Here is a 13,422-nt window from a genome sequence, read left to right on the forward strand (position 1 = left end):
ATTGTATGCTTAAAGCCTGAGAGAGAGAGGGCTGCTGCAGGTGGGGCTGGCCACCTGGCATAAGATTCTAATTGCTCAACGACCCGATTGTGATGTCATAGAGGCCAATGTTAAGTCTATGGGGAAATTTTTAATAGTTTTTAATTTATAGTTCAAAAAGTATAAAAGTTACAAAGTTGAAAAGTCATAGCAACCCGATCCATTAGAATACCTACGTTACAAAGTTTGAATGAAGTTTCTAAGTTAAACGGTTGAAGAGAAATTGCGGTTAGAAAAAGCTGTCAGCGGAATAATAATAAAGAAAACTAGAGATGTAATTCCAAGGAAATTACGAGTGCATGAAAATGCAAAAATGATGAGGACTTTTATTTTGAAACAGTTGTGGGTAGAGGAAACAGTTGAACAGGATATGTTGTCTTAAGAGAGCCAGAAAGCCTGAGACAGAGAGTTGCTGCCAGGTGGCTTTGAACACCTGGCTTAAGATTCTAATTGCTTAACGACTTCATTGTGATGTCATAATCCAATGTTAAGTCTATGGGAGAAAAAATGTTTTAAAAAATTCATATAAATTAAACGATAAAGTTTTCAAAGATGAAAATTACATAGCTGAAGTCACCTAAGTAAGACCTACGCAGCGCAGTTTGAATGAAGTTTCTACGTCGAACGGTTGAAGCTGAATTGAACGCAGAAAAAGTGTCTGAAGAAGAATAATAATATCGATAATAAGAATAAACAGCATAACAGTAGAGTGCATTTTCATGCACTCTAATAATAAGAAGACTAGGAAGAACAGTACAGTGCATTTTCATGCACTGTAATTATACTGGGTGTTTGGGCTCATACATATTCTACAGAAAAAATGACAATGCAGGGGTGGAAAGGTCCAGCAAACTTTATCTTTTGGAGAAACATTTGATTATTTTCATTTAACAAAATGCTGAGAATAGATTGTTCATATACGTTTAAATAAATTGTACATAAAAAATATGCAACAATCCAAATAAAAAGACATTCATATAGTCCGTGCACATACAGTACAGTACACATAACTGTAGAAGAAAAGAATCAATGTTGCCTCTTTTCGTCCAGTCAGACATTAGCTACCTGTTACTGTAACGGCTGTCAGAATAACGTGTGTGCGCTTATGTTGATGTCAAATTAATATTCTAAATGATATACCGGCCGCATTAATCCTTTCCCCTTTTGTTAGACTGTCATCTGGTCGTTAACAAAGAAAACATTATTTTATTTCATCAACGTCCCATGTGTTGGCCTTTATACCTGACCGGTGTGGAGGTATAGTGTGCTCATGTCCTTAGCAGCATCCTGTCGGTCATGTTCATGAGGCCCGTGAAGCACTGTGTGACTAATGAGGGGAAGCAGACAGACAGACAGTTAGTGATGGGATTTTAATTCATAGAATGTAATTGGTTTCATCCATAATAGAATATCATCTATGAGGGGATATACTGAACTTTGAAATACAACCACAAATAAAGACTTTTTTTTATAGTGGTGTAAATGGTCCATATAATAACAATGGGGGAAAAAACATAGTAAGGAAATAGTCTATCCAGTGCTCTTTATAGATCAGTGGGAACGAGCCAGAGGACCGAGGATCGAGGACCGAGGCGAGACTTTTAGAAGAGCCTCCCATGGTCTCTCCACTCAGAAATTGTAATCCCATTACAGTAATGCCATCTAGTGGCCAAAAGGATGGCATGCCTCTTTCCAGGAGTACCAAACAGCAGGCCCAATGGTTATAGTCGCTGGGAATACCCACTCTCAGTCTTAATTGAGAAGGGTGTGGTGTCAACGAGGCTATGGTTATACTGTAATGTCACAATACACAACACACTACCTTTTTTGAAGCCACATGAATTTGAACATTAGGCTAGTTTCTTGTTTGCTTGAATACTTCACGAGCCAATTTCACAGTGTCCAGGTGTCTGGCCTAGTTGATGTTAATGATGCCTTAATTGGCAGGGTAAAACATCTTCCTGTTTCTGTCTTTCCTATAGACTGAGCTGTTCCAGAGGAAGTTAGTTTACACAGTGGCGACATGTTGTGAAATAGGCTAATAGACCACCCTATCTTTATTATGATAAAAGAAGCTTGTCTTATATTGTAATATAGCCTATTTGATTGGCCTGTCTTGCAAGCGCACAGGATTTTGTTTTGTGTATTCATCGTTTCATTAGGTCGTTTTCCACAGGTGTATTAATCAAGCACCATGCAGTCTACATTGATAATCAAGGTGCTTGATTTCATACACCTGTGAAAAGGGACCTGATGAAACACATACAATTCAGCAGATTTGTTTCATATTGATACAGTACCATCATTTCTGTAGAAAATGCCCTTTTTTAGCCTATAACAGTTTTACCTATTCTATACACTGAAATACACGCTTGTGGAATATATTGCAATATTGCCAAATTATAGTAGGCTATAGATTTTTATCTACAGGAAATTCTTTACAGTAAAGCAATGTTTATGATATTTTGAAATACATTGCTATTGTATTGAAGCACTTGCACTATCCAGGCAAATATCTGGCAACCCCAGCAAGGGGGTGTGTTTGTTTACACTTCTTGTTACGCGCCATGCGAGACTGCCGCGTGATGACGTACTCAAGGCGAAATCCGGTGGAACTCGGAAGGGAGGCAGCTGTCGTGGATTCGAATTCACTCAATAAAAATGCTTATTCAGGTGAGATAACAGTGAATCTTTCTAATCTGGATTTGAAACATCTATATCCAACTCACAGAAGATGCTAAAACTATATAGACGCTGTGATGTGCATAAACTAACCGGGCGCGCCTTTCCAGCGAGGTGCTGCAAAGCTAGCTTGCAAGCTAAGCTATTTGCTGTTATTTGCTGTAACGTTAATATCCGTCCAGGGGAATCTCTCACTTTATCTAACAGTGTTTTGCCTCGATTCATAGTGGTCTTGTCTCGGCCTTCAAAGGCTGCTTGACGCCGTAATGAATGGATAATGTAACATCTGTTCCATTGGTTGAAAAATAATTTACATAAGGATGTGACATGAAGTCACAACCTCACATCTAGTTTTGCCATCATACCAGGAACAAAAGCTTCATTTCTTCAGTATGTCTTAGAACACAATGTATTTTTGTTCATTTAACTTTATTTATATATCAATATCAACCATATTCAAATGTATTTATTAATTTAAATAGAAGCTTCAGTTTGGTGAAAAACCACTATTGACATCATAAAATAAAGGTCAGAAACACAATGATAAATTTAGTCATTCACATTTGGCTGGTAACATACTTGTATGTTATACTGAACTTTAGATTGTTGCCAACTGGGGTCCCTTCGCATGCACCATTTCCAAACTGTCTTATGATTTTTTATGTTTTTTTTTTTTTTCTAACATGCATGTGCTTGTATTGTTTTGCAGCCATTGTAGAATCTACTAGCTATGGAATCTGACAAAAATGCGTTCCGTGTGGAGTTCCCCGACTTCTCGTGCTCCATCCTGCAGAAGCTCAACCAGCAGCGCCAGAGGGGCCAGCTGTGTGACATCATCGTGAGCATCGGGGGCCACCAGTACCGGGCGCACCGCGCCGTCCTGGCGGCCAGCTCCCCGTATTTCTGCGACCAGGTCCTGCTCAAGAACAGCGCGCGGGTGGTGCTGCCGGAGGTGATGAACCCGTGGGTGTTTGAGGGGTTGCTGCAGTCGTGCTACACTGGTTCTCTCACCCTGCCCTCGTGCGAGGTGGTGGCCTTCCTCACGGCCGCCAGCTTCCTGCAGATGTGGCACGTGGTGGATAAGTGCACCGAGCTGCTGGAGGGGAACTCGTCGCGTTCACACAAAACCCCGTCGGGAGCAGGGTGTCGGAGCGGCAGCCGAGCCGAACAGCACCCGTCCCCCGACGGCGAGAGTCACCATGGTGACCGAGGCGAAGAAGCTTTCTCAGACGGCATGGGTGTTGGAGGGAGTGAGGGATTTGGCAGGATGACGAGCTGCAGAGGGTCATCGGACTTTGAGCAGCTGCTGGACGAGAGCTTTTCGCCGCACGCGCTCGAGCTCGGCGCGCCCCCTAGTGGCAACGGCTCCTCGCCGCCTGACCGGGCGGAGTCGGCCAGCGAGAACGGAGACACGGAGGCGGAGCTCCCCAGGTCCAGGCCTAGGCCTGTCTACGTTCCGCCGAGCATCATGGGACACAGGAAGTGGACACAGGTGAAAACGGAGAGGCCGTGCCGTGACGACTGCAATAGCCTGTTCACTGCTGAGACGGCCAGCACAGACTCGGAGCAGCTGGGCCTGCCCCCTCACCAAGGAACCTCCTCCATGCACTCCGCAGACGACAGCGTGGACGAGAAGCTGGTCAGCGAGCTTGAGGAGAGCCTGGACTGTGACCCCCTGGACTTCTACGGCACCTCCATGGACCGCTTCCCCAACGACAAGGACGAGAGTTCGCCCGGCGTGTCGAAGAACAGCCCCCTGGAACTAGGCCCAGGAAGAAGAGGCGGTGGCGGCGGCGGCGGCGATGATGATGACGACGACGAGGATGGGATGGATGGCACCCAGGACGAGACGTCCAACTCCGGTTTCGGATCGGGCGTCTATAAGCTCTACCCGTGCCAGTGTGGCAAGAGCTTCACCCACAAGAGCCAGCGCGATCGGCACATGAGCATGCACATGGGCCTCCGGCCGTACGGCTGTGCGGTGTGCGGCAAGAGCTTCAAGATGAAGCATCACCTGGTGGGCCACATGAAGATCCACACGGGCATCAAGCCGTACGAGTGCAGCCTGTGCTCCAAGCGCTTCATGTGGCGGGACAGCTTCAACCGCCACACCGCCTCCTGCAGAAGGGCTCACCAGGCCAAGAGGTCCGCCACAGAGCAGAGCATCTGCTGATCCCAGGCCCAACACGGGAGTCTCCAGTCGGGCGGTGCTGGGTAAGGTGTGTGTGGTGCAGATTCAGGGACAAATCGACTTTGTTCAGGACCATCCTCTCTGAATTTTGGTGCCATCCTTGTCAAGACCTTAAAGTGTTTATGTCTATTTGATTTTGTCAACAGGCTATCAGTGATTTCATTCAGACGTTAGGCTTTTGGCAGTGTCAGACATCATTTCAGGTTTTTGTTTTCCCAGGGTATCTACTCATTGTCAAACCTGGGGCCTGTACTATGACACAAAATGCCCAGAGTGTCTTTCCGCTAGCTGATAAAAGGGGTGGTGTCGGACTTTGTTGGCACTAGTCGCAAATAAAGCCACTCATTTCACGTCACAGGAACAAACTAAAGTACTTGCTTGAAATACGAGTTTAATGGGTTGCTAAGATGTATTATTTTCATGTATAAACCATTATTAGTATCATTCTAAAATGCTTCCAGCCTTCTTAAGAGACCCTTAAACTATAGGCGCACTGAGATCATCTGGAATGGTTATACAGTACTATTTTTCAAGTGCATTAATTGGTTGGCGCACAGTGTCATGCGATTTCCCATTCCCAAGGTTAGGTTATACATTGTGCAGTAGGCCTAAGCCTCTATGCTTATGGATGATCTCACTAATGAGCTCCATTACTTTTGGAATCAGATGTTTGCTTCAACAGCTGGGTAAAGTTTAGAAACATCAAAATAGATTTTGTATATTTTACATCTTTTCGAAATACTATTCCTGTTACACATCAGTAATATTGTCAGTGAATTTTAGGGTAGCAGTACCTACAGGCTTATTGTACCAGAAATAAATCAAATGGTGACACCGAGGCACACACTGAACTGTGATGCATGTGTACCTTAACACCCCTTTGATTAACCCTTAAAATAAAACCACCAGTGTGCCGCTGAAAACCTTAAAGTACAGGCTCCAGGTGCTGGCAAAACAAAACTGCTTAGGGGAATTGGGAGAGACTGGGAAAACGACATGTATTGGGCCAGCTAATGTGCCTCAGTACATTTCAATACATAAAATTACTGTGAAAAAGTGCTCTCATTTTGATGCTGATGTACCTTATTCACTCACGGTCAAGTTGCATTTTAGCGAGGCACCATTTTACTTGTGAGTACCATTGACGTTTACTTAAGTGATGGTCTTTATTTCATAATTTTCTGGTACAATAGATACTCCATTTTGTTTTAAAAGATGCTTTTTATTTCCGTCCTAGATGCCACTTCCCACTGATGCTCAATACCTCAGTTTGTGTAAGCCAGCAAACAGAGTATGTTGATACCGTACAATACATAAACAGTTGAAGCACCTCACCCCCAGATATCAGTGGAAGACAGTAGAGAGATACTGCCTTACTTTCATTTTCAACAATTTAGTACTCTGAATCACTTCTGGTTCATTGGCTTCAGAGAGATTCTGAATGATCTGCTGTTAGGAATTATGAACAAGAAACCTCATTCACAATTAAACCTCACTGGTTGCTTTGGGGTATGTAGATGTACAGATTTCTGCCTATATCCAAATGTAAGAAGTAAATCAAAGGCAAAGTGTATTTATGTAGAGTTAGTTTATTGAGAATCTGATCATTTAGATCAAATAAAAACGGGTAGTTTGTGTATGTGTGGGGGGGTTCCATTGAAATAAGGTTACTGTCATATTGATAACTTTTATAACATCGGTATTTCTATTCTCCTGTCTCTGTAGTTTTTTAAAGAAATGATTTGGTTTCTATCTTTGCTTCTTGAAATGTCTTCAAATGATGTTGAAATCAACAGGTAATTTCAGCGTGGGATCATGAAGTTCTCATTGATCTGGATAGATCATCAGTGCCTGGGAGCTTGGAAGACACTGTTGAGACTTACATTCAACGTGTATAGCCTACTTGTCACATTTTATCCTGACTTCTTGATTTTTTTTTTCTGATAAAATGTTTAAAATTGTGAAATAATGAGATTTGTGTAACCTGAATTGTGTCTTTAATTTGCCTTTTTCCAGGTCATTAGTGATTTTTTTATGTAGAGTGAAGGACAATCATTCAGGATTTTAATGGTTAAAATAATAATAACAAAAAACCTTTGTCTATGCGAATCCAACCCTTGGGACGAGAGCATAACACACTGGCATAAAAGAGCTAGAAGAAAGTCAGGTGTTTTGTGCCCTTTAAAACCCCTTTAAAGAGTATAAACTAATGTTTAAATTTGATGTGACCATATTTATAAAAGTTATGTCTAAATTAAGTGATCAAGACAATCAGTACTTCTAATATATATTTCTGAAATTTTTATTTAACCATGGACTTGTCTAATGGAGTTTGTGCTAATGAGAAAAAAACAATAATCTTTTCTTCATAAAAGTCATTCATTCCTCTTTCTGACAAATTTCAACATTTCAGAAAATCGAATTGGAAAAAGGTTCTAATCCATCAAAAATCTTACTTGGGATATGTATTTACCGCCAAATGAAAACTACCTCAAGAGGACATCTCCATTTGGTTCCTTGTCTTAATTTTTGTGTACTTTTGTCTTTTTAAAAAGAATTCCCAATGTGTTTTATGATTTTTTTTCTTCTTATAGAAGAATATAAACGTTTTGTACAGATGGGTTCAGCAATAAATATTGTCTTTTTCTTTAGAAATGTGTATTTGTGTGTTTGGTAATGAAGGAGACACTTTTTTATGATAAAGAAATGTGAATTTAAAATGTTACTGTTTTTTTTGACATCTCATTCACATGATGATAACTGCCTGCAGACTCATGTCACATTTTAATTGCTCTATGATTCTGTCGAGTTTTGGCCTGAAATAATTGAGGAGAATCCTGTATCAAAAAGCTACATCTAGTTTAATTATGATACCAGCGAGACTTAACAGTCACAGATGCAGTCAGGAGGATTTTGATCTGAAATTGCAATACCCCAAACCACCTAGATCCCCAGGTAGGCAGATGTGTTTGAGATACAGAACGTGGGCCAAAGACGGAAGATGCTCTTGACCAGATCTGTGGGGGGATTTCATTCCGTGAAATTTGGGGGAATGTGTACTGATGGGACTACACCATCTGACGTCTGTCACTGCCTTCCCTCACTCCCTCATTTTAAAAATGGCCCACTTGCCTTAATGTATTCGGAGAGAGTACAAGCATTCACTGCCCTTAAACCTGTTCAGAGCTCTGGCTGTAACTATGGAGATGAGATGATGATGCAGGCAGGTCCAAGTTTCTGGCTGACTGCTGCAACACTGAGGCTCTGTAAGGTTACAGATGGTTAAATGCAGAAGTGCCTGAGCAAAAACTGATTGAATATGATAAATCAGTCATAACTGTATGATCTGTCATCAAATATATAGTTGGTGAGGTTGATGTTAATGAGAAGAAATATGCTATTGTTTGCAAAAAAGTTGGTTTGCTGCAGTGAAATGTTTGTATCAGGTGTGGGTCAAGATTGAGCATGGAGGTAAGGGGTCTTCTTTAGTCCAAATAACCACTACAAACTTTGAATAAGTGAACTATTCGTGTCACTTAGTACACCCAGTTTAAATGGCATACAAATGCTTAGTAATGTAATGTCGTGTCATTTTAGGTCACTTGACTTCCACTTTGGCCCTTACATTAATGAGTCTAACTTGTGAAATGAGCAAGTATGACCAAAGATAATTAAGGGCGGAGCAAGATACTTCATGAGAAGCCACTTCCTGGAACCCGAATCGCAAGAGGGGGGGTCAAAATCCCCCTTTATGCAGAGCAGAGGCAGCAACTGTTCCATTGAAGTCTATGGACATAGATCAGAATTTCAACTATAAGCTAAAATCTCCATTCTCTAGAGTTAGGAATGTGAATTTTGGGCACGGTTTCATGACCCTCAACCCCTTCTGACCACTTCAGGTACCTTTTTAGCATTTTTGAGCATTCCCGTCTGGAGAAAATCGACTTTATATCAGGTGTGCCCCTCTTGTTTATTCTGCTTATTGGCCGGTTGCTACGTACGCTCTACCTTGACAACACATTAGCCAGCCAGCTGAACCAAATCCTGATTTGTGCTAACGACGATCAGATGGCGCTGGGGTAACTTAATGAGAGCAGCGACATATTTCCATTATTCCATTGATGTTTTTATTCAATTCCTTGAAATGTATGCTTTGTGTGTGTTACTTCCATATTAGAACTAATAAATGTAGAGGGCTTGAAAGAGCAGCAAGATTATTTTGGAACATCATCAAGCATTGATAATCGAGTGCTTGATTTTGTACACCTGTGGAAAGGGACCTGATGAAACCCATGAATACGTCTGACACGCAATGACGCGCCTCTTTATGTAGAGGAAGTGATCCCCGTTTTGCGCCCATAGACATGAACTACGAAGACGTATCTTGCTACGCCTTAAGGATCTTTGGTATGACTACGTATTGTATTCACACAAGCATTGACACAGACTTTATGTCATCATGTAAGACTGGAAAAGCACCTGCGCATGAAAGTGCAAAATTTGCCAAGGCCCAGTGTGTTGATTGGCTTTTAGATTCTGGGAAGGCGGAGTCTCACAGGCAGTGAAGCTAGCAAATGATTAGGCAATGTACCATTCTGTCAAATTCAAAGAACATACCTGACACTTCCTGTGCGATTTTGTGTAAGAGACATTTGTGTTTTCCGAGCCTTTTTTTTTTTGTTTCTTTCAGTTGGTGCTAAATATATTTTGGACGCCGCGCGTTGAATTACGCAGTAGGCTATGCCACTCAGTGGAGATGAAATGAGCTTTGTGGTAGGCTAAATGTGACGGATTTCATATTTCTGGAGTAGTCCAAATCGTTGGTCACGCCTCGTGGAAGGCTGGGTTACCGTAGCATTCGTAATGGTAAGCAAACTCTACCATATTTCCTGTTAAATGGTTACGTTTTGTTGTTTAGCATGCAGACGTTTGGCTTAGTCTACTTCACTGAACAACACGCTTGTTTCTACTGCTTGCTCACGTCACTTGTCAAGGGCTTGACATAGGGTTGCCCAAAGTGGTAGTGTTACGCGAAGGGTGGATAGCCTCCATGAAATAGACTTCACACCACGTACATCCAACACAACCAATTAATCGATGCTTGTAAGTTAAATGGTCCACGTATCAAATGTGCTATCTTCCCCAAAACAAGTGAACTGCACCATCGGCAATGCGACGGTCGGTAGAGATTGGAGTTGTCGCTGTTCTAGCCTATTACATTTTGGAATGAGGCTCTCCATGGTACGCTGAATTAAATCGACCTAATACAGAAACAGAATTGTCAGTTATTTTTACATTCCTATTATCGTTGAATTCCCTTATGCCGTTTGATGTCTTCAAGGAGTTGTTTTTGTTGCAACACCATACTGACAATCCCAAAATGAAACCGATCATCATGAAAGCATCTGGAAGATCTGGAATCTTAAATGATTTCTGCATTCCCCTGTTCGATAGGCCTGCTGACAGGTCGTGGTCTTGACACTACAGCCTGCTGTATGCTATTGGCCTGTCATTAACCTCTCGGTTTGACTTACGTGCAGGAGTTGCCTTGTAGGCTATCTGAGATCATCTGACGAATGCTCTTACAAGACGACACACTGTATCTTGTCTGATCTGTTGTGGCTGGCCTGCTCCAGGCTACTAAGTGTGGTTATGCCTCTATTCGTCAGATGGCATTATGTGGTAGCCTAGTCAATATAGGCCTATAGCATATGCATGTACACTAAATCTATACACAATCTATACATGCAGACACTAAAACACAGATGACAAATTAGGCTATAGTCTGGACAAGATAGGGTCATGGTCACAAGGATGCTCTATCAATCCACAATGGACACCGAGTTGGCTAGCTCTACACACAATGTAATGGAGGCACCTAGTCATATTATCTTCTTTACTGGCAAACATCAGGAAGAAAGTGTAACATACTGTCTCTTGTTAAAATGAGATGTTAGCCTACTGATTCCAGGGCCAGGCCATGGCTGACATGTGGGTAGATGTGCATCAGTACATCTGTGAGAGTGCAGAGAATGTGATCAGATGTCCTCATTGTGTGTGTATGCATCCTCTGGCTGTGTCTGTTTCTGTAGGTGAGAACGATTTGTCATAGCACCACAACAGCCCAGGATTCCGGAAAGCCTGATTGGAAATGTAATGGGTAGCCTACTGTGGCCTGTTTCTGTGAAGTGTCTCTAAATTAATGACCCTTTCAAACTGGAAAAGAATGGGCAAATAACAAATTTGTAAAATTGATATAGCAGTTAGGAATCAGTTGCAACTCACAGTTCATGATTCATCAAGGATAGATTAAGCTGAATCCTGAAGTCATAGGTCTAAATAAATGTGTGGATTTGAAAATCTAATGTGATTTTTTCCCCCTTCACATGCATGTTCAAATTTTTGTCAATCTCGCAAATGAGCACACTGAGGAAGGCACTAAGCCGAAATGCGTCTGTGCAATAAAACACGTTTACAGTATATGCAAAGTGCAGCCTTTTTCCTTTTCTGTGTAAAGCATAAGTTTGGCCAAGCACTCTGAAGAGAAACACAAGAGACTGAGTGAAGCCTGCTCCTACCATACAAACTCTAGCAAATGCCCATTTGTCTTCAGATGTACATTGTCCTTCATGATGTAGTCATTGTGGTATTCAGAAACCCACATGAATAGCATACCACTGCATACCACTGCATTCATTACATTCTTCTGTCATTTAAATTATGATGTGGAATCACTCAAAACCTTGAGTCACCGCTGTAGAATTCCGGTCTTACCCACATCCCTTCAGGGCAGGTTTCCCTGAGTGTTATCTGCTAGTGCTTTCTCAATAGCAGATACTTAGTCCCCGGAATGCCTCTGGGTACTACGAGTTTGGTCACTTCACAACCACCTAGCCTGCTGAGCACCTGAAACTGAAGAGTTGCACAACCAAATTTCACACTGCAGTGACTAATGTTGATAACTTCACAAGGGGTGGTAACTGTCACACTCTGAAACCAAGTGCTTCTTCCCCAGTAGATTTCTGACTTGCTGATGGTCTGCAATGACGAATAAGGCTTTTTTTCTAACAAGCTAAAGCATTTGCTGGCACCTTAGCGCAGCAAGCAAATAGACTCGAGATTTGCTGAGCTTTTAAACAACCCATAAACTTGCCTCTTAAGCTGTGTAGAGAAAAGAGGTTTTCTACAGTGCTCCATGGCAGGTCTAAACTCCCTTTTTCGCTTGGATGCATCCAGATCTCAGAGGACTGATGTTTGGCTTTTATGATTGATAATCTGTTGGCTTATCCTCCCGTTAGGGGTGTAGACACTCACCCCTGCCACCGCAAGGCTTTCTCTTTTGTAACAGACCCATTGTGTGTGTGTGTGTGTCTCTCTCTCTCTCTCTGTGTGTGTGTGTGTGTGTGTGTGTCTGTCTAATTCTGGCCATCAGTGGTGTCATTCCTCATTGCTGCTTTCTGGCAGACTTTTTGATACACAAGGAACTCTGCCTCCAGCAGTGATTTCACCTCCCGACATGACACACCACTGCTCAGGTAAAACACAAGCTATGTTTGCTCAAAGACTAGTCTGACTTTACGCAGACATGTAGCTATTGCGATGTGTATTATCACCAAGTTGCACCTAACGAGAGAGAACTATGGAGTTGGCACACAGAAAGTTTGTTGACCAGCTTACATTGCAATCGTGCCATTTCTGTACGTGAAATCCTCCACCATGCCATTAGCGTTCTCTTCTCCTGGAGGATTAGCCCCAAGCATTGAGGTAAATTTGGCTCACTCTTATGGTACTCAGTGGTCCTCTTTTAGATGCGATTGTCCTAATCCTATTTTTCTGCGCCTCCTTTCCTTTGCTTCTTAGCTTGGATAATTGATTATACAGACAAAAACATTTTGCACTTGCATTTTGCATAGGCTTGTGAAGAACTTAAGAGTGGTTGCAGATATTTTTGTTGTAGAGATTACTATGACTGTTGGAGTGAGAGTTTGGTTTGGCTTTTGCAAAAAGGTAATGGTGTTGCTTTATTCTGCTCATGGTAGCGCTTTCTCTAAGAATCTTACCGATGGACCTAAAGACCTACAGACCCAGATGACAAAGCTATATTTAGGCAGCCTACAAGTATCTACCTTGGTTTTTGTTTATTTGAATTACATTTATAGAATGTTATGCTTTTTTTTCTCTTCAAAGATACAGTATATTTCCTATTGCTATGATATGAATTGTCATATCACTTTCAGGTTGGTCTAAGAATGTACAGAAAATCAAATCTGTTTATTTAAAATGAACAGAGATGGACACTTGGTTTATACGAGGTCAGTGAATGCAGGTTTCTTGAATTTTGAATCGTGTCATCCTACCGTTGGAGCTTTTTAATGCCATGATTTGTTTAGGTTTTCTGACTGGAGACTGATATATATAGCTGTTGCAGCCATCAGCTCAAAGGTGAGCGGGCTCAAATGAAGGGCCCCCAAAAGGCCACGTGGCTTAAGAAAATAAACAGCAACAGCCTT

At 41.9% G+C, this 13,422-nt stretch overlaps 2 protein-coding genes across 10 annotated transcripts in view; both read left to right on the forward strand.

The window, feature by feature from the left end:
* The first annotated feature begins 2,624 nt into the window (after positions 1-2,624).
* zbtb43 (zinc finger and BTB domain containing 43) lies at positions 2,625-7,575 on the forward strand. 3 transcript variants are annotated; one of them, XR_009941349.1, is made up of 3 exons: positions 2,625-2,712; positions 3,431-6,203; positions 6,709-7,575. XR_009941349.1 is itself a non-coding variant. In XM_062554712.1 (3 exons), exon 2 carries the CDS (start codon positions 3,452-3,454, stop codon positions 4,892-4,894), a length of 1,443 nt encoding a protein of 480 aa, XP_062410696.1. In that variant the 5' UTR covers positions 2,625-2,712; positions 3,431-3,451; the 3' UTR covers positions 4,895-4,940; positions 6,709-7,575. The 3 variants fall into 3 exon arrangements, 2 of the variants coding, with proteins under 2 accessions (XP_062410696.1, XP_062410695.1); XM_062554712.1 differs by having other exon boundaries at positions 3,431-4,940; XM_062554711.1 differs by having other exon boundaries at positions 3,431-7,575.
* A 1,950-nt stretch (positions 7,576-9,525) lies between these two features.
* Positions 9,526-13,422, forward strand: part of LOC134100351 (ras-specific guanine nucleotide-releasing factor RalGPS1-like) — a 78,224-nt gene continuing 74,327 nt past the window's right edge. For 5 of the 7 annotated variants that reach the window (XM_062553516.1, XM_062553521.1, XM_062553518.1 and 2 more), the window contains exon 1: positions 9,526-9,778. The gene's annotated coding sequence lies outside the window, so the exon portion shown is untranslated. Of the gene's footprint in view, positions 9,779-12,344; positions 12,448-13,422 lie in introns of all 7 variants that reach the window. The other 2 variants (XM_062553517.1, XM_062553520.1) reach the window with 1 other exon arrangement.

Source organism: Sardina pilchardus, chromosome 14 (assembly GCF_963854185.1).
Source record: "Sardina pilchardus chromosome 14, fSarPil1.1, whole genome shotgun sequence".
NCBI classification, from domain to species: domain Eukaryota; kingdom Metazoa; phylum Chordata; class Actinopteri; order Clupeiformes; family Clupeidae; genus Sardina; species Sardina pilchardus.